Here is a 20,944-nt window from a genome sequence, read left to right as displayed (position 1 = left end):
CAACAACAACTTGTTTGCCTTTGTTGTCCCTCTGATCATCACCCTCTTCAAATATCCGCTCATAATCAGTTTCCTCATGAGACTCTCCAAATTCCTCATCTGAATGAGCATTGGTGTGTGCAACGGAACCTGGAGTTTGTGAGATGTCAGTAGCATGTGCCTCCTCAGCTGACGGGAAGTGTGTGAAATCCAGATCAAGACTTGGTACGTGGGAGGTGCCAGTTCCCTGCTCCCCTTCCCCCGGAAGAAGGGTGGTCAAGTCGAACTCTAGTGTCTGCATCTTATACAGCTCCGACTTGAGCTCAGCTACATCCTTTTTAAGTTGAGGCATGTCCCCAAATCCTCCTCGCTCAACCTTCTCAAGGCGAGCTTCAAAGTGCTTGAGTTAATCCTTATATGATATATATTGCTTTTGAATATTACTTACTAAGGTTTGGAGTGGGGCCAATGCTTGATGGATGAGCGATGGAAGCTCTTTTGTCAATTTGTATACTTTGGCATTTGCATGTTGTGCCAGTAGACTAAGCTTGGAGAGTGTAGGCAGTGAGACAGGTGATATCAAAGTGGCTGGTCTGTGAGCGGATGTGGAGGTGGCTGGTGCTGAAGAAGTGTCTGGCCCTGATGAGGCAGCAGGTATTGCTGAAGCGGACGAGGTCGGAGGGAGAGTGAGTGATTGCTTTGGTGGATCTTTGACCACTTTCTCTGAAGCATCATTGTGTCGAGTGATGTCTTTGTCCTAAATAGCTTTTCCTATTCGGTTATGTTTGGGGAATGGAGGAACCGCTGCATTTTCACACAAAGCATAGATTAAGCATGGAAAAGGGAGCGACGTTTCTTTCTGGTTTGACCGGACCCCAATCTCAGGGAATATAAGCTCTCCCAAATCAATCTTGATACCAAACATGATGCAAGCAATGCGGATTGCTTTCTCGATACTGATCAGTCTCATTTGTCGTAGGCATTATATGAGAACAGACAAAACTTAGCCAATACCGGCCTTCTTGGGTTAAATCCCTCTTGTGAATCTTCTGGCCCGGTTCAATCCAGGGTAGAGTTCCCTTGGCTATGACAGAGGCTACCCAAGCACGCTCAGATTCCTTATTTGCAATCTTTGCATCAAATTCTACCATGCCTGGTTTCCACTCTTTGAAATATACATCGTTGATTGAGTGGGAATCACAGAGTATTTCAACTCCTCGGACTAAGATAGAGGTCAAGTATCTACGGTTTCTCTTTTGTTCTGAGTTCCTGGATGCAGTATATGCAGCATAAAATTCCCTAACAAAAGTCTCATTGTACTCCATTGGAACCTTAGTGAAGAACTCACATCCCCTATTTTGGATATTTTCTAGCACATGGGGGTATTGTTCTTTAAGACCGTTCAAACTCAGCTGCTTTTCTTCGAGGATCTTGCTTTTTGCTAGGCCATCTCTATACAGAGTCCAAGAGCCGGTGATCCTGAACCTGAGATCCTCACCACTCTTTCTGCGTGCTTCATCCTGGAGGTCAACTGGTGGCACAATTTCAAACTATGCCTCCTCCTCTTCAGGCTGGGAGGTAGGCTCAGATGAATTTCTAGGTGTGCTAGGCTATTTGCGTTGGGATTGATGTGATTGTGGGCTTAAAGCTGCAGCTCGTCTCTTTCCTCGAGTGGTGGGTGTTCGTGTTTCTAGGGATTTCTTTGGTGCTATTCCTGCCAATTAATGTGATATGAGTACATGGTAAGGCATGTGTACCATATAGTAAAGAAATTAGAGACAAGAAAAAAAAATGTTCTGCGAGCCTTTATACGATCGCAGAATAACTCTGCGGACCGCAAACCATAACGCATAACATGACCTATCAGAAGCAAAAAACTTATGCGGGTAGCAGAAGTGGTCGCAAAACAAGTTTGCGACCACAGATCGGTCGCATTTTGAACTTAGCTTGATTCTTCTTATGTCTGCGACTATTATGCGGTCCGCAAACCAATTCTGCAGTCGCAAACTGAACACCATAGTTGTTTCCGCAACACCCAAACATGCAATGATGTTGTGGATCGCAAATCAGTTATGCGGACCGCAGAGATCATCTTCTCCACATAATCACACTCACGGGCAACATTATGCAACGCTAAGCAGCTAAAGCACAAATTGTGAGAGACCATTAGACACACTCAACATCAGGTCGATTTCATGCTTAGCCTAATAATTCTTAATGCAAATTTTCACAAATCACCAATCCCCAGACTCAAATCAGTAGCCCTAACTCTAACCCCCAAAATTTTGATTGACCCACAAAACATATTTCAAAAGACAAGAAGTTGGTATATAGAGAAGGGTATCATAAATGAGAGGGGAGAATGAGGCGACTGAAAGAACACGACAATCTTTAACTTAACTGAGCAAGAGAAATGTTGGAAATTTACATACCAGATGTCAGACGATCGAGCAAGCCAATTTGGTGTGAATCGCGAGCAAGGTGAGCCTTTCTTTTCAATTTCTTTTTATTTTTCTTAGTATTTTTCTTTTGTGTTATATTTTGTGCCTCGGTGTGTGAGATTAGAGACGATAAATGGAAATGAGATAGAGAAAGAAGTAGGGTTTAATACCTGAGGATTTTGCGATAAAAAGACTATTGCATAACGTATTAAGAGGCCGCATATGTGTTTTGCGATGGGTTACTACCTAGGTAGTGCGCAACCGTTTTGCGACCCACTCTGCGGTCGTAGAATGATTTTGCGGGCCGTAGAAGTTGAATTTTCTCTGCATTTTAAGGCCCAATTTGAATGGTGTTCTGCTTGTATCTGCAACCATTATGCGATCCGCGAACCCTTTATGCAGCCGCATATGTTGCCGCAGAACAACAGCTGAAGCTCAGCTTGTTTTCCTTTATTTTTCTTCTGCCTTTGCATCCTATTTATTTGTATTTTGGGTAACCTGTAGTCTATCACACATGTTAAATTGTTCAACACTTACAAATAAACCTACCAAAATTAAAATCTAACCAAAAAATGTTACCAACACATGGGTTGCCTCCCATGAAGCGCTTGATTTAACGTCGCGGCATGACGATGTTGCCCTTATTTTGGCTAATCAGTGGTGGGGATTGGTACAGGACCATCCTTGAGTGCGAATTGTTCTACCAGTTGCCTTTTTCCATTGGTTCTGAGATAATGCTTGACTCTTTGTCTATTTACTTTAAAAGTTCGAGTCCCGTCCTCGGATTCTAATTCAATAGCACCATAGGAAGACATACTCACAACTTTGAACGGGCCCGGCCATTTGGATTTGAGTTTGCCCAGAAAGAATTTCAATCTTGAGTTGAAGAGTAAGACCAAGTCACCAGATTTGAATTCCCACTTCAAAATCATCTTGTCATGAACAAACTTTATTCTTTCTTCGTAGGCATGGAAACGAAACTCTTCCATCTCAATGAGTTGTGTCATCCTTAGATTAGCAGCTTCGGCCCAGTCAAGATTTAACTTTTTCAATGCCCACATGGCTTTGTGTTCAAGTTCCACTAGCAAGTGACAAGCCTTACCAAATACCAACCGGTATGGTGAGGTGCCAATGAGTGTCTTAAATGCCATTCGATAGGCCTACAATGCATCATCTAGCTTATTTGATCAGTCGCTCCTGTTTGCATTAACAGTTTTGCTAGAATATTTTTGATCTCCTGGTTGGAGACTTTAACTTGATCGCTTGACTGAGGATGACAAGACGTGACCACCTTGTGCTTAACTTCGGCAAAATTTTTGTTGCAAAAGTGAGAACCCCCATCACTAAGGATCGCCCTTGGGGTTCCAAACCGAGTAAATATGTTCTTTTTCAAGAAGGCGGTTACACTTCTATCCTCATTGTTCGGCAAGGAAACTGCCTCGACCCATTTGGAGACATAATCTACTGCCACCAAGTTATATGTCATGCTGTAAGAGCTTATGAAGGGACCCGTGAAATCTATCCCCCACACACATCAAAGATCTCGACCTCCATCACAAAGTTCATAGGCATCTCATGCCTTCTAGATATTGACCCTTGTCTTTGACATTGATCACATGCCTTGACCATTTGGTTTGCATCTTGGTAGATCGATGGCCAATAATAGTCACATTCAAGCACTTTTTCCGTAGTACGATTTCCACCATGGTGATCCCCAACTGGGGAGTCATGACACGCTTTGAGAATTTGAATTACCTCATCTTCCGGAACACAACGCTGAACGATGTTGTCAGTGCAAATCCGGTACAAAAAGGGTTCCTCCCAATAGTATTGCCTACACTCCCGCAAGAACTTTTTCTTTTGATAAGCTTCCAATCCATTGAGGATAAGGTCACTAACCAAGAAGTTAGAGATGTCGGCATACCAAGGAGTGGAGGTGCTAGATATTGCCAATAAGTGTTCATCTAGGAAGGCACCATTAATTTCAAGATCTTCTTTTGGTCTCCCTGCCTCTTCAAGCCTAGATAAGCGATCCGCAATGTGATTCTCTGTTCCTTTCCGATCTTTGACTTGGAAGTCAAACTCTTGTAACAAAAGAACCCACCTAATCAATCTTGGTTTAGCATCCTTCTTCGCCATAAGGTAGCGGAGGGCAGCATGTTCGGTGTAGACTATAACTTTAGAGCCCAAAATTTTTCAAAAGCATAGATAATAGCAAGCAGTTCTTGCTCAGTTACAGTATAATTCAGTTATGCACCATTGAATGTCTTGCTTGCGTAGTAGACAGGTTGAAGAATCTTGTTATACTGTTGACCAAGCACCGCTCCAATATCCATACCACTGGCATCACACATGAGTTCAAATGGAAGAGAATAATCGGGTGTGACAATAATAGGTGTCGTGGTGAGCCTTGCTTTCAATTCCTCAAAAGCTTTTAGGCACTTCTCATCGAACTCAAACTTAGCATCATTTTCAAGGAGCTTGCACATGGAACTTGTAATTTTTGAGAAGTCCTTGATAAATCTCCTAAAAAACGGGCATTCCCCAAAACTCTCCAAATACCTTTTACCGAAGTGGGAGGAGGAAACTTGGAAATGATTTCGATCTTTGACCGATCAACCTCTATGCCTTGCTTGGCGATTTTGTGGCCAAGAACAATACCCTCGTCCACCATGAAGCGACATTTTTACCAATTGAGCATAAGGTTTGTTTCCTCACATCTTTTGAGCACTTGCCTAAGGTTGTCAAGGCAATGCTCAAAGAAATCACCAACTACAGAGAAGTCATCCATGAATACCTCTAAGAAATCCTCCACCATGTCTGAGAAGATTGACATCATGCATCGTTGAAAAGTAGTCGGGGCATTGCATAGCCCAAATGGAATTCAACTAAAAGCAAAGGTCCCATACGGACATGTGAATGTCGTTATCTCTTGGTCCTCTAAGGCAATGTTGATTTGGTTGTAGCCGGAGTAACCATCCAAGAAGCAATAAAAAGCACTTTATCGCTAGCCGATCAAGCATTTGATCAATAAAAGGCATAGGGAAATGGCCTTTGCAAGCAGCACTATTGAGCTTCCGGTAGTCCATGCAAACTCTCCACCCGGTCACCGTCCTCGTTGGGATGAGTTCATTTTTGTCATTTTGAATCATGGTCATGCCTCCTTTCTTTGGCACACATTGCACCAGACTCACCCAAGGACTATTGGCAATGGGGTAGACAACCCCGACACCCAACCATTTTATGATTTGTTTCTTCACCACCTCTTGCATGGAAGGATTTAACCTTCTTTGATGCTCCACATTAGGTTTGATATCTTGCTCCAATTGTATCTTGTGCTCACAAATTTCGGCGGGAATCCCTCAGATATCCGCTATAGTCCAACCAATGGCATGTCAGTGCTCCCTTAAGGTATCCAATAAGTGTTCAACCTGCACATCATTCAACAAAGAAGAAACAATTACGGGTAGAGTTTCATTAGAGCCAAGAAATTTATACCTTAAGTGCGGCGAAAGTGGCTTGAGTTCAAGTTGATGCAGCTCGATAATTGAAGGCTTAGCGGGAGGATTGACTCTATTCTTTAATTCAATAGAAAGCTTATTTGGTGCATAAGTGTAGGACCCAAGCCCTTCCAATGCATTCTCCGATTCCACGTATCCTTCCATGTCCTCACCATCAAATTCACCAAAATAGCCACTAATGCCTCACCAAGGCATTCCTCTTCTATCTTTACCTTAACTATATCATGTGCCTCATAAACAACATCAATGACTGAGATACTCCCGTATGCATGTGGCAATTTCATACCCTTACTTTCTTGAAAGGTAACTTCTTCATCATTAACTCGGAACTTGACCTCATTTCGTTCCGAGTCCATGAGTGCCCTACTGGTAGCAAGAAATGGTCTCCCCAAGATGATATGGATCTCTTTATCAATGGCACAATCGAGAATAACAAAGTAGGCAGGGAGGAGAAACTTCCCCACTTTCACAAGCACATCATCAACTATTCCCACCGGTCGCTTTATTGAACGGTCGACCATTTGCAACCTTATACTCCTAGGCCTAGGCATACCTAATCCTGCTTGCTTGTAAATAGCAAGGGGCATTAAATTGATGCTATCCCCATTATCACAAAGGGCTCGTGCAAAATCACGCAATCCAATCGTGCATGGGATAGTGAAAGTCCACGGGTCCTCTTTCTTTTGGATGGCGGTTGTTGCAATGATGGAACTAACCCGGTGAGTCACATTCACCACTTCATTCTTGGTGGTTTTCTTTTTAGTGATCAAGTCCTTCAAGTACTTAGCAAAACCCGACATCTCTTGAAATGCTTCCACAAATGGAATTTCAATGATAATTGCTATCACCAACCTTTCTAGCTAGTTTTTGAGGGAAAGGAGGAGGAGGTCTAGGAATTGGTGCTAGAGTTTTTGGTGCCTCTATTACCTTTTCCTTAACCTCTTCATGGTTCACTTCTTGGGTTCTCGCCTTCTTCGGGAGTCTTTCAACTTCAACAACATTTGGCACCTCAACTTGTGCCTCGACTTCTTATTCAAAATCTTCCAATTCGGCCACTTGTTCATTCTCTCTTTGAAGTAGTTTCCCACTTCTAGTTGTGATTTCCATACAATGAGAGGTTGGACCACTCCCATTACCTTTTGGGTTTGCAATTGTATCACTTGGGAGCATTCCTTTTTGCTTCGAGTTTTGTTCTCTTGAGATATCCCTCATTTGCATCTCCAACTTTTGAATAGATGTGGTGTGAGAACCCACAAGCTCGGTCATATTATTCATTGAAGTGTCGGATCTTTCTTGATTTTGCAATACTCTTTCAAGCATGTTTTCAACTTGGACTCACTTGAAAAACTTTCTTTCAGATGTGGAGAGTTAGAATATTGCCTCTTTGGTAGAACATAGGGGTTTGAACTAAGATTTGAAAACTTATTGTTGTTGTTACTCCAATTTCCTTGATTTGAACTACCTTGGTCGTTTCGCCATTGTTGGTTGCCTTGGCCTTGTGGGTTAGACCTCTATTTGTGTTGTTGTCCTGAACCTTGGTAGGGTTGTCTTTGATATCCTCCTTGAGAATTGTTGACATAATTTGCTTCTTCGTATTCCTCATTTGACATGGGTTGCACATCTTCCACAATATTCACCTTTTTTTGTTTGGCTTTTAGTGAACATTTTCGTCAACACATTAACATTGGTGGCAGGCCCGGCAATTATTTGATCTCTTTCTTGATTCTCCTTAATCATGTTGGTCAAGGAAGGAGTACCATATACAATTCCACCTGTGGTATCTTCCGAGTGCCAAGCTTGGTTATGTTCGGCCATCTTGTCGACGATTTGTGTGACCCTTGCAAATGTTTTATCCATAAAGGATCCATCCGTTGCATTTTTGGCAATGGATTGATTCATAGGATCCAAGACCATGTCAAACTTCTCAAACAAAATATTATCCGGGAAACCATGATTCGGCGACCTCCCCAAATATAGCTTGAATCTGTCCCATGCCTCATGTAGATGCTCTCCCGGTAATTGCTTGAAGAAGAAAATCTTATTCCGGAGCTCGGACTTCTTGATTTGTGGAAACCATTTTGCTAGGAAAGCACGGACAAGTTCAGGCCAAGTGTGGATGGAATTATGAGGTAGATTTTGGATCCACTGTCTTGCCTCTCCAGTTAGAGAGTACTTGAATACCCTCAACCTTAGGGCATTATCCGAGACATGATTCTACTTATGCATTGCACAAATACCCAAAATATTTCTGAGATGTTGTGTCAGATCATCATCGCTGGAATTTTGGAAGAACCCCTCTGCCTTTAGCATTAGGATTAGACTATGTTCCACTTTGAAGGTGGAAGCATCAACTCTTGGAGGGACAATAGCATTTGTATCCTCAATATACTTATCTATATCCGCAAACACATTCTCTTCTTCTGGCTCGCCCATATTTAACTAATGACACCAAGCAAAGTGTGATGGAATAGAAGAAAACATAAAGTAAAGCCCATACTAGTTAGTAATTTCAAAACCGTATTCCCCGGCAACGGCGCTAAAATTTGATACGCTCAAATTACATCTATATAAATGGTGTAAGGCGGTCGATATCAAATATAATAACCCAACTAGGTTGGGGTCGAATCCCATAGGGAATTGGTGTGAAACGATTACTTGAATAGTGTGAAACTTGACTTCAGCCGTAATTCTACTCCATTAGTTTAAAAAGAGTTTTGTAATTGTGAATTATCAAGAAAAGCTATTTTGTTAAGATAATTTAATTAATTTGATTAAGAAACCAAGGTTGTGTCCCCATAAATGGAATGTAATGCTATCGGTGTTAATATTATATATTTCTAATGGAAGGTCCTTTGATATGCAAATTGTTCCTAAATGACTGTCCAATATTTTCCAATAATTAGGTAGTATTTCCTCTTTATGATTTTTCCAATTATAAAAGAGTTACAATTAAGAACAACCAATTTATGCCAAGTAGAACCCATTTATCCCTAAGCGATTCTATTAAACAAGGTTTAAAGCCTTGAGTTCTTGCTATTCAATTTTATCAAACTCTAACCCACTTTTCCAAGTAAAGATAGAGTGAAATGACACTAGTCAATGTTTGCAACAATCAACCATAAATGAAGCATGAGAATTGAATAGAAATCGACCAACCATTATATATATATATTCAATAATAAACACCCATTAACATTACACCACTTAGGATTCACAACATTAGTATTTAAAGTTATCTACTCATACTACAATACAAGAACAAAGTAATAATAAAGTCATAAAGCTTACAAATGTGGACAAAGTCTTGGATTCTCTCTCAAAAGCTTCCAAAATAATGGTGTATTTAATGCCCTAAGTGTAGCCTCTCTCTGTCAGACCAGATACTCCACAAAAACCCTAATAATTCTATTTATAATGATCTAAGAGTCATGGTTAAAAAGTGAGAAAAATTACCCTGCAGATCAAGTCTGCAACCACAGAATGGGTCGCAGAAAGCTTTCGTAGTTCGCACATCTTCATTTTCACCGTAGAATTGATCACAAAGTTTTCTAGTTTTCCGTCGCATTTTGGTTATGCGATCCGCATATTAGTTTCGCGACCGCATAACGTACCGTAAAGTCATCTTAACTAGAACTCCTTTTGCAATTATGCGATCACTATGCGGTCCGCACAATAGTTATGCGACCGCATAATGGATTGCATAATTGACTCTCTGAAACTGGGATAATTTGCTTCACTCTGCGATGGATCTGCGGTCTGCACATCACTTTTGCAGTCGCATACCTGCCGCATTTTTGCTATTCCATGGGCTTTTGTCATCCTTTTCATGGTCTTGGCTCTTTAAGTCTATTTTCCTGCAAAACACAAAAACTACATAAGAAATGACTTATAATGCTTTAAAAGATGAGCTAAAGTCTATGTAATTAGTATCAAAAGTGCCGCATTTCTATGGCACATCACTTCCCAAAATTCTCAACAAAGGACTATACTTAATGAATTTTTTATAGAACCTTCTGATTCAAATGGATAACATCTGCTCATTTGTGCACGCACCATCATAATATTTACCTACATGGCAACAAATCTAATGTAAAGCAACCTAGTGTTGAGATCTTTCTTGAACCACCCTCTCTCTCTCTCTCTCATGTGTATGTGGCTCATACGGTTTAAGAAATCACTTTACTACCTTTGTGAATATTATCATGAACCCATTTCACCGTCTAGTAACATAAGCGCATATCTCAGCACCTATCATATGTGTACATGTCAATCGAAAGGGTCACTTATCCGCATAAGGTTTCTCTGAAATTTGAGATCCTTGCAAATGTTTCATAGGAAGATCTTTTGGTTGCCCATCTTAGCATAACTTTCAGTCCACTTAGAAAATTCCTAAGTAAGTAACTCACCTCGTTCCTACTATTGTCACTGCCCATGACATGGCCTGGTATGGCAGTTTGAGAGTTATTATGGCAAAAACATGTCTAGCTCATAACAAGTGTTCATTCTCTCTTTCCACCTCTGCAATATGTTCTGGCTGTGTTCCTTAGGTAGTAAATTCATAGCGCTAGTATCCCGACACTTGTTGGGATAACCATGAGAGAGCGCGTCCTTCCATGAGTCGCTTTAACATTCCCCTTCTCATAGGATTCTTAAGAGGATCTCCATCAAGTCCAAATGCACTTTTGGGGTTATCGCCTCTTAATGCAACTTCGTGCATTTTTTCTATATCACATTCATGGTGCAAGGATCCCCTCATTTCAAGTTCAACTGATTTTCCCTACACTCAAGGAGACATCTTATTTCACGTGCTTGGCTACATCTCCTTAGACTTATCATTGCCAAACGGGGCGCATATGGCATGAAGAATAAATCACTATCTCTTTCATGACTCCCCGTCCCCGAAAAGTAACCTATGCCATTATCTTTATCCTCCCGGTCATGCCTCCCATATATCACATGTCTAAAGCGACTCACTTCTTTTACATCTTGGAATCATATACATGGTTCTCACATTATCCATATGTACTAGTTGACTCTAGGTCTCTTTCAGTTGAATCAATGATTTTATCGCCATGGTTAACTATGCCAGCTCTACTTTGTTACTTATTAGGATATAACTCCTAAAAAAAAAAGCCGCTACTCAACACACTGATGGATTCTTGAACAATTCCGGCACAATCTGTTCCAATTTGTATTAATCTATCGGGGGTTGAAGGTTCAAACATGTAAAAAGTATCACTCCATGATCAAACATACTGGGCGGGAACCTTTATGGTTATATTCATTCAAACACATCGTAGAATAAGAAGGAGGATGAGGAGGTTCAAGGTCGCTATAAGTTTAGTTCGGGTGTTCGATGTAGAGATTTGGAGTTTGGAGAAAGTGAGTGAGTTCTTCTCAATATTTTCACCATGAAGACGTTATGTGAATTGTTAAGAAAGGTAAATTGCAACCAAGGTATATCGGGCCTTATAGAATTCGGAGGGAGGTTGGTGAAGTGGCGTATAGGCTCGAACTACCTCTATAGTTGTCCTCTATGCATCCTGTGTTTCATGTGTCCCTGTGGGAGCAAGTGATTGGGGATTTGTCGTGCATTGCCCTTGTGGAGAATGTTGGAAATTCAGGAAGGATGGACCTATGAAGAGGTACTTGATTGTCCTCCTTGTTAGACAAGTTCGGAAGTTGATGAATAAAGAGATTGCCTCCGTCAAAGTGATATGGCGAGACCAATGAGTCGAAGAGGCCACCTGGGAAGCCGAGAAAGAAATAAAAAAAACTACCCTCATTTATTTGTGTAACCAAATAGTTGTGATTAAAGGAATATTAGAAGTTTACCTTCTCTGTATTCAAACCTGTATAGTTTATGCTAAGACGTTTTTTTGTGCAATACAAGGCTTATAATGATATGGTTGATGTTGTTTCCATGTTATGGTGCGTGGTTCTGTCATGGATATATTGCTAGGATTGATTTTTGGGGTTCTCTGACAGGTGGATAGGCCCAATTACAGGGGGGACTCTGCCGAAATTTTGGAAATTTGGGGAGTTAGTCAAATTTGGAACTTTAGGTGAGTGAATAAAGAGTTAAGCTGTGTTGGGTGTCTATGGCAGACTCTAACCCTCATTCGAGGACGAATGATCCTAAGCGGGGGAGGATGTAACGCCCCGTAGAATTTTCTAAGGATTTAAGACTTTATATTGCACCAACGATAATTGGGAATAATGTTTTTGAGTACGAAAGGAGACCTATGGGATATAACCACACAATTTTGACATGAAAATATCTGTGGAAGGTGTTCTAGAATATGTTAAGGAGGTTTATGAGTTGGGAGAAGTTGTTTGGAACGAGTTGGAAGTATCAAGAGGAAAAAATGTCTTAATTCTCACAACACTTGAACTTGAACGGATATAAAGCTCATAATATGAAGATATTTTCCATGAAATTTGCCCCTAAAGCGTACCCCTTCGAGTCTAGTTTCAAATGCATCAAGCCGTTCGTCATTTGGACATTCCTACTAAACGTTATGATCAAATTACTAAAGTCATACCACCCAGTTATTTTGGCAGACAGCAAAGCAAGGCTCACTTCGCCAGACCGGGCGCGAATCCTGTCTTCCCTTACATGTAGTGGATAGCGAAGTGAGGCTCACTTCACCAGACTGAGCGCGCCCTAGCTTAAGGTTTCTTTTAAGTCAATTCGGGGGCTCTTTTTCTCCATTTCACTTGGACGAATTTTTGACCTTTCCTCCTCTCTCAAGACCCCCAACTCCTCCGATCTTTAAGGTAAGAAATACCCATTGTCTTGGTGTGAATCCTATTATTTTCACACTAGAACTAACTCAATCCACCATGAAATCATTAGTTTTTCAAGAAATTTCTTCAAGAACTCAAGGGAGGATTTTGCAAGATTTTTTCGAAAACGTAATCCTACATCCTTAGACTTACATGCATGGATTTATTATGGGAATATGAGTAAGAATTAAGTATTGGAACTTATGGGATGGTGATTGGAAGCCATAAGTTTTCAAATTAAATACTAGCCATTGTAGAGATTGAAGGGTGATTATTTGATGGAATTTTGTTGTTGGTTGTGGATGGTTGGACATGCATATGATGTTGGAAGTTATAAATTACTTAAAGATGATAGTGGGATAAATTTTTGGTAAATGGTGGTAGTTGGATGAACAAATTCTATTGTTAAGAGATGTAGATATTTATACCTACTAGGCGTTTGAAAAAGTGCCTAAATTGTGGAATTTGTTACTGATATTGTTCCCATTGGATGTTGTTATTGTAGATTGAAGTTTTTTAGTGTAGTGAATCATTGTAGTATCATTAAGGGGCGAATTCGAGGTATGTTGGCTAAACTTCTTTTTAAGAATCGGAATCCATGAGTTCCTCGTAAGTTCCAAATGTGGTTTGTTCAAACTCCTGTTCCTACTATTCTGAATTGCTTCCGATAATTGATTTTCCTAAATGATTATGTACTAGAGCCATGTTCAAATTTCCCTTATCATATTAAGCTCCCCCTTTGTGGAAAAATGTTCAAATATGGTTGTTGTAACTAATGCATATGATTTGAATCTATGTTTCAGTTGTAAATCATCATGCTCTCCTTTGAAAGTACTTCCAAGGTGTTTTGAGTCCTTACATACTCATGAGTTAAAATTGTATATTGCCCTTTTTGGGAAGAGTATTTCAAGAATAAATGGTGTATTAATTATTTATGATTTTAACTTGTGCTTCGATTGTCAGTCATTATGCTTTATTCTTTGGAAAGAAATCCAATGTGTTTAAAGCCTTCATTACTAATGAACTTAAAGTCATGATTTTTAGAGTATCCTATATGTTGATGTTTATGATAACGATCCTTGGAAGTAAAGAAATGAAAGTGTGAAATATGAAATATGGCTATCGTGACATGAATAAAGCTATGTATGGCCAAGAGAGCTAATAAAATAATGATGTTGTGAGTGGTTAAATGTACTAATGAAGCTACATATGGTATGAACGATTATGAGATGAATACATTTATATTTCTATTTTCTTTGTATACAAAAAAATATATTTTTGGGAGTATCATTAGTGAGCCGAGGAAGGGTGGGTTGTAACGGCCCACACCTGAAACTACATGCACCGGTGTAGGAGTTGATTGAAGTTATTCCTCTTAATTGGGATGAAATTGATGTGTTGAGGTTATTCCCTTTAATTGGGATGAGATTATTGCTAGCGGAAGGTGATGACGACCCACGCGACATCCTTGTGAAACGGCTTAGCCGATCGGGCCGTGATCGGACCCCATGTCGCGCATATGGCGGTATTATGATTGGATGTCTTGGATGAGACGGCTTAGTCAATTGGGCCGAGATCGGACTCCGTGCTAATAGCTAGGTGGTGTTGTGATTGGATGTCTTGGGGTGAGACGGTTTAGCCGATCGGGCTGAGATCGGATTCCGTGCTAAAAGCACAGTGGTGTTGTGATTGGATGTCTTAGGGTGAGACGGCTTAGCCGATCGGGACGAGATTGGACTCCGTGCAAAACATATGGTGGTATATCGGTGCTAAAGATATACTAACTTAAAAATGATGATATTTACTCGAAAACTTATCTTTCTCTTAACTTGATGCTTAATATTATTTGAGGCTCTCATTGATTCCATGTTTCTTTCTCCTTGTACTGTTACTCGATTCATTGAGAGAGTATTTAGTTTTACATACTAGTACTATTCCATATGTACTAACATCCCTTTTGCCGGGGACACTACATCTTTAATGGATGCAGGTGGCTTTGCAGCAGGTGACTCAGGTTCTTGATAGGTGTATCTCTTCCCAACTGACTCGGTGAGCCCTATTCTACTTCGGGGCCTTATGACATTTGATTTTACACATTGTGTTTTGAGGTATAGCCGGGGCCTTGTCACCGACACTATCATATTGTACTCTTGTTCACTTAGAGGCTCCGAAGACATACTGTGAGTTGTATTTTGAGTGGGGGAAAACTAACTAAAAACGTTGTTGAAATTGTTGGATGTTTTCTCTTTTAACTATGAATTTTAAATATTTTGGTAATTGTAAATGAAGTTTTTGTGAGAATGAAAGTTGGTATTGTACACACTATTCTCTCGATCGGTTTAACTCTTTATATTTATCCTCAAATTATTCATTGGTAAGGTGGAATGCTAGGCACTAAGTAGGCTTGCTTGACTGGGACGACTCAGCCGAGGGCCGATTCTGCTCTTCAAGGTCGGGGCGTGACAGACCCTGTTGTTATTTTCACCATGATGGCCTGATTCAGTGTCAACACTTAAGTGAGCAGATTGAGAATCTGATATATTTAATAGCCCTAAAATCAAACTTCAAAGAACAAGTGTAAAATAGTATGCGTTATCAAGATTCGTATTAAATCACCACTATTGTCCTTAGCCCCACCGTGGACGCTAAACTGTTTACCCCTAAAATGGATAACAATTAAATTTGTATGCGGTTTAAAGGATATGCGATTTAATTTAACACAAATGATCAAGGAACAGTAAATAATTGAATTGAAAGAAGATGAAATGATCAAACCAAAGTGACGCAGTTACTAAGCCTTGCGTTTAGCTTAAATGCCAATGATTGCTCTCTATTGAGCCCTCGAGATAAAGCTCGGATCGAATAAACGTGTAAATAACTGAAGAACGCTTGAAACGATTTGCTGAAAGCTAAAGTAAATTTTATTGCCTTGTTATGCTTGAAAAAGTTCGTCCGAAAAATGAAGGGGTCCTTCCTTTTATATAGTAGAGGAGATTTAACCCTAGTATAAGTCTAAATGAAGTAAAAATCTTTTCCTTCCTTCTTTCCCATGAAAATAAGCTCTGCAGCCAATATTGAGCGTGATCCATGCTGCAATATTCAGCTGATGGAGGATATTTCGGTTTCTCGTTTTCTTCCTTTACCCTCGATTCTTCATCTCGCTCGAATTTGGTTTCCTCCGGGTTCGGCCATGCTCGAGACCCGTTATATCATTCATCCGTTCTAGGTTCTGATTTGTGGGTATCTTCGGGCTCACCCGAGCTAGTAACAAGTAACGTCGTTCCTCGTTTCACAACGGGAAATCGGGGATAACTCTATCCTCAATTTTACCCGCACACATAGTTACTAACTTTTGCGGTTTTCTTGAACTTCAATCCAAAAAAGGCATAAATATATTTTGCTTCATTGTGTCTTTAGTTCACGGGAGCTTACTAGCAATTTTGTTATATAAATTGCTACTTCAATGCTGCCCTTCATAAATAGAGGACCAGTTTCATTCATAAAGCCACATGGTCATGAAAACCCTTTGCAGGATAGGCTTAGTGAAGAAAGAAACTTTAGTTTTACAGTAGTCTGAAAATTGTAAAATCCAAGCTTGATCATTTATTTCCAAACAATTTGTATAAGTATTACAGCATCCATATTAAGAGCATAAAGCTGTAGTTTATATACAGACAACACAAATGAAAAGTACCATATTACCAAACTAGCACATCAATTTTTGTTGTAACAAAGACAATTGTTTAATTCACTCAATGTTACATTACCATAAATTCAATGAGAGTAATGACGAAACCAGCAGAAGTTGTTCCCTCTATCACCTTCCTCTGCTTCATCATCTCTAGTATGAATCCACCACAGAAGATTTGTGAGTGAGTTTCCATCATCAAAACCAGTTAATCTCTTAGTTTTGTCCAAAGCACTTGTTCTATCATACATTGCTTCTAAAGCATACACAAACCCTTTCCATCCTTCTCCAACACCACTTCTTGCAAGAGCTGGCATTGTCCATTGAACTAGTTCTTTCACAAATCGAACATCGGAAAATAGAACTTCAGTAATAGGCAATATAGGTAAAACCTGAATTCCAAGCCTACATTCTTTCCATTCAGCTGGAGCAAACCAAAGGCCACTGTCCCTTTTATTAGACCATAAAACACCAACCACACGGTTCTTTTTCGCGAATTCTTCTGCATACATGCTGCTTTCTTCTTTAACATGCCACCAAGTTTGTGCTGAATGAATCTCCATTGCTAAAAGAGTTGATCCAATAGCAACAAGATGAGTATCGCCATAAGCCAATCCCATTAAAGCTGCCGAATAGTATGCATTTATTGCTTCACTTGTGCTCTCTTGGTTCCTTCCATCTGCAAACTCGGTTAATCCTCCTGCCCAAGAATGCAATTTCCACAAATCAAAGCACCTCAACCGCGTATAATGTGAATTTTCTCGCCTGCTTAAGTTCATAAAATCCGCCATAAGTGAATAAGCTTGTGGCCTATACTTTCTCCCCCACATTGGATCGATCTTGGCAAGTACTGCTATAGCGTAAAGGAAATAACCAATGTGGTAATGATGATCATTGTAAATTCCAAAGCCAAAATCAGCACCAGAATCCATTGAACCTTGTTTAGTTACAATTCCACCCCATTTTGTATCATAAAAGAAACCATTTGCTTCAAAAGTCCCATCTAACCAAGGTTCAATTGTATCCTTCAAGAATTTGCGGATCATTGGTATAACATCATGGTAACAAACTTCTTCAGCTATCAATGCCAATCTTGCAGCTCTTGCAATTAACTTTCCATAAAAGTAAGACGATGATGTTGAGATTAACATTGAGTTCAAGTCCGCGACATCTATATTCAAAGCATCAATTATTTCAGAACAAGACTCCTCTTTTACACCTTTAATTGAATGCCATGTTACAGAAATTGGATCACTTTTCAATAACCATGTATCTCCAACAACTCCAACAAGCTCACCATCAATACTATTATACTTAAAATCTTCCAAGATAATTACTGAACGATTCGAAAGCAGCTGGAGATGAAGGGGATGAGCTAGCATCAATAAGTCTCCCCATCCAGTCTTTTCCCACTTATACTCCAAACTAAATGGCTGACTGAAAACAGCATTACCAAATTTAGGATAACAAGAACTGAACCGATCAAGAACTGATTCATACATCGGGTTTTCAGAATTTGGCAAAAGAACGATCCTTATTATCCCCGAAAACTCACTAGAAGTGATATTATTCACATCAGTATTGCTCAAATTGATAGGCGAAGACGCGTACAAAAGCCAAGTTTGGCCATTGTTGAGCTTAATGTTATATTTGGTGAGAGTAGCATTCCAAGAACATTCAAGAATCGCGTGAATCGTTGAAATTCTAAGTGCAACATTACCAATGACATTACAAGTAACAAAGGGACATCCCCTGACAAGAAAGAACCTAAGGTTACTTGATGGAAGATCCAATGTGACACTAAGATCACTAAATGATGAAATAACATGGGGTGCATTTAGATTTGGATTATTCAATGTACTAATAGTGATATCAGCATTGAATATTTGGTAAATGAAAGCAGGATTATGGAACTGAGGTGGGTAACAAAGAGTGAGAGATGAATTTGATGATTCGATAAGATATGGTTGAATATATTCAGGCTGATCACCATTTTTTAGCACAAAGTTTTGAAAGAAAGAATTTGTGGGCAAAGGGGTTGATAAGAGATGATGAGCAAAATATGTTGATGGTTCAGGATGGACAGTGGATTTTGCTGTTGGAAAGAGAAAAGGTTGTGAAATTGGCCTACTTTGGGGTTGAAGTGGAGACATTTCAGGGGATTTTGGTGGAGGTGGTGGTTCTGGTTGTAGAGGAGGTTTATAGTGTTTGGAATGTTTCTTGAAAGGTGTTGTGACAATTGTTTTGACTCTTCTTGTGATCTTCTTTAAAACCATGATAGGTAAATTTATCCGCGCAATCTTGAATAAAAACAAGATTAATTGCACTAAGTGTGTGTTTACCTATCAAGTTTGGCTGCACGTAAGAGAGATTAAAGAGTGAATTGGTTTGCAAATTGATAGCAGAAGGAAACAAGAAACAATTTTTTGATGGTGTCACATTAAGGTAATGACGTAACTTAGCCTTATACGAAGGGAAACTATTCTGGTATGGAGTCACTTTAGTGTGTGTATATATAAAACCCCACGAGAGATAGAGATAGGAGAGGGAGAGAGAATGGAATTACAAAAGAACAAGTAGGATATTGCTTAGAGAGGTGTTTAAAAGGGAAAGGCTAGCTGTCTTCTGTACGTCACATAAAGGGGATTTAGAATTTAAAATTTATAATTTTTTAACCATCTCAGGTAAATATATTATTCATAGTCAAATTTAAAGGTATTTAGTGGATTTCCTTAATACAATACAATATTTTGACAAAAGCTATTGGGTTCTAATAAACCTGTACATTATACTCTGGATTAGCCATTGATACATGTTTACACCAAACAAATAAATACAAAACACATGTATTACTTAATTATGGTTAAGTGATATGTACACGTTCAACTTTTAACTGCTAAGATTAATTTTTTAATTGTATATAAACACTAAGTGCCAATAAATATCTATCGTGTCCGAAGTTTAAGAGTAAGAATGGGTTGGATTGCAAGTGAAGATGAGTATATAAGTTGAGGAAAGTGGTAGCAAGATACCCATAGGAATTGAGTTAATGAAGGAAGGGATGAGTTGAAAATGATGGGGTTATCTTTTGCTGAATGGGAAAGCAAAGAAAGGAAGAATTAGATGTGAAAATTCTTTTCGTGTAAGGCAAATCACGTTACATGGGATGTTGAAGTTCCCAGATTTAAACGTACATAGCAAAGTGTTCTTTTTAATTTATAGAAATGATTTAAGTTCGAACTTAGACATACCAGAAAAGAGTACAGAAATGAAGCATCATTTGCAAATATGGAATTGATTAACTCACACTTATAGAACCTTATGCAAGTGCTGAATACACGCAACACACAGAAATATTAAACCTAGTGTTGCATTATGAAGCTTTGTGTTGAAACTTCGCGTAGCTGCTTTGAGCACCTCAATTTAAATCAAATTAAGTTTTTCAAAAAGGTATTTCAAGTTTAGCCAATTTTGGCAAACTTCAGACTATTCATGTTACTTTAGACCGTTCGTGTTCTACTTCTTTTTAGAACTAAAAGTTATAATTTGAAACTTCAGATACGCTATTTGAACTTTATTTGAACTTCAAAAGTTAATTCCGAAACAGCTAAACTTTAAAAATTTATAAATTTCAACTTTTTTAAATAGAGGTTCGAGGGTCTTCCGGAAACAACCTCTCTGAAGGTAGGTGTAAGGTCTACGTACACACTACCCTCTCCAAACCTCATTATGTGTAATTACAGTAAATTTGTTATTGTTGTTATTGTTCCTAAAACAAAATTGCTATTTGTGCACTTCCCCATCTTCTTTCCTCCTACCTCCACACCCTTAGAAATGTGTTGCATTGGGCTTGGCCTTTATTGGCCAATAACTCACATCATAAATTACTTCAAACACTTTTTTGTAATACTGTATGACTCAATTGTATATATCTTGTACGTATGTTTTAAAATGAAAATTTTGCACACCTTTATATGTTCTAGACATATATAATAGTGTTATTCCTATATTTAAAAAATCAACCACTTAAACCTCTTCTTTAATGAAAAATCCTAGACAAATGAACTTTCATCTAACTAAATAATTTTAATTTATTTAGAGATTCTGTTATAATATATACTTAGTTACGGATATACCCATATTTTTAAAATTAAATATTTATGAAAATCTAATTCAAATTAATATTCTACTCTATAATTTTCATTATATAAGAGCTTTGACTATATAGATTTAACATATAAGAGGTCTCGTGAACCTGCAATTGAATTATGTTAGAGGAGTGTTTAGTGTAATTTAACCTTAAGTTTTGCTTGGCTATATCTGATTTTTTAGTGATATTTGTTAAGTAGTTGATAAAGTGAAAGAATATCTACAACTGGTGCAAATTGAGAAGATAAAATGATAAAATTTGTTCGCTATTTGAGTTGAGGTTTAATGTAGTTCTTAACTATACTAATGAGCAATTTTAACTTTTTATGTTTCCATCAAATATTTAACAAACTCTGATAATTCCTTGAACGAACATT

At 38.9% G+C, this 20,944-nt stretch overlaps 3 protein-coding genes across 3 annotated transcripts; all 3 read right to left on the bottom strand.

Moving 5' to 3' along the window:
• Positions 1 to 3,070: 3,070 nt before the first annotated feature.
• On the bottom strand, positions 3,071 to 3,571 carry LOC138899068 (uncharacterized). Its single transcript, XM_070185183.1, has one exon. It carries the CDS (start codon positions 3,569 to 3,571, stop codon positions 3,071 to 3,073), a length of 501 nt encoding a protein of 166 aa, XP_070041284.1.
• A 2,429-nt stretch (positions 3,572 to 6,000) lies between these two features.
• Positions 6,001 to 6,741, bottom strand: LOC104100303 (uncharacterized). The gene has a single exon (XM_009607512.1). The coding sequence runs from the start codon at positions 6,739 to 6,741 to the stop codon at positions 6,001 to 6,003; it is 741 nt and encodes a 246-aa protein (XP_009605807.1).
• Positions 6,742 to 16,310: 9,569 nt separating this feature from the next.
• On the bottom strand, positions 16,311 to 18,989 carry LOC104100300 (glucan endo-1,3-beta-D-glucosidase-like). The gene has a single exon (XM_009607508.4). It carries the CDS (start codon positions 18,692 to 18,694, stop codon positions 16,505 to 16,507), a length of 2,190 nt encoding a protein of 729 aa, XP_009605803.1. The 5' UTR covers positions 18,695 to 18,989; the 3' UTR covers positions 16,311 to 16,504.
• Between the last annotated feature and the right edge of the window lie 1,955 nt (positions 18,990 to 20,944).

This window comes from Nicotiana tomentosiformis, chromosome 9 (assembly GCF_000390325.3).
Source record: "Nicotiana tomentosiformis chromosome 9, ASM39032v3, whole genome shotgun sequence".
Taxonomy (NCBI): Eukaryota; Viridiplantae; Streptophyta; class Magnoliopsida; order Solanales; family Solanaceae; genus Nicotiana; species Nicotiana tomentosiformis.
The sequence above is the reverse complement of the archived record's forward strand: the minus strand, read 5'-3'. Positions and strand labels throughout refer to the sequence as shown.

What these genes read in the sequence shown, in the direction of transcription:
- LOC138899068 (XM_070185183.1), bottom strand. Translation starts at nt 3,571, where the DNA reads ATGGCATTTAAGACACTCATTGGCACCTCACCATACCGGTTGGTATTT.
- LOC104100303 (XM_009607512.1), bottom strand. Translation starts at nt 6,741, where the DNA reads ATGTCGGGTTTTGCTAAGTACTTGAAGGACTTGATCACTAAAAAGAAA.
- LOC104100300 (XM_009607508.4), bottom strand. Translation starts at nt 18,694, where the DNA reads ATGGTTTTAAAGAAGATCACAAGAAGAGTCAAAACAATTGTCACAACA.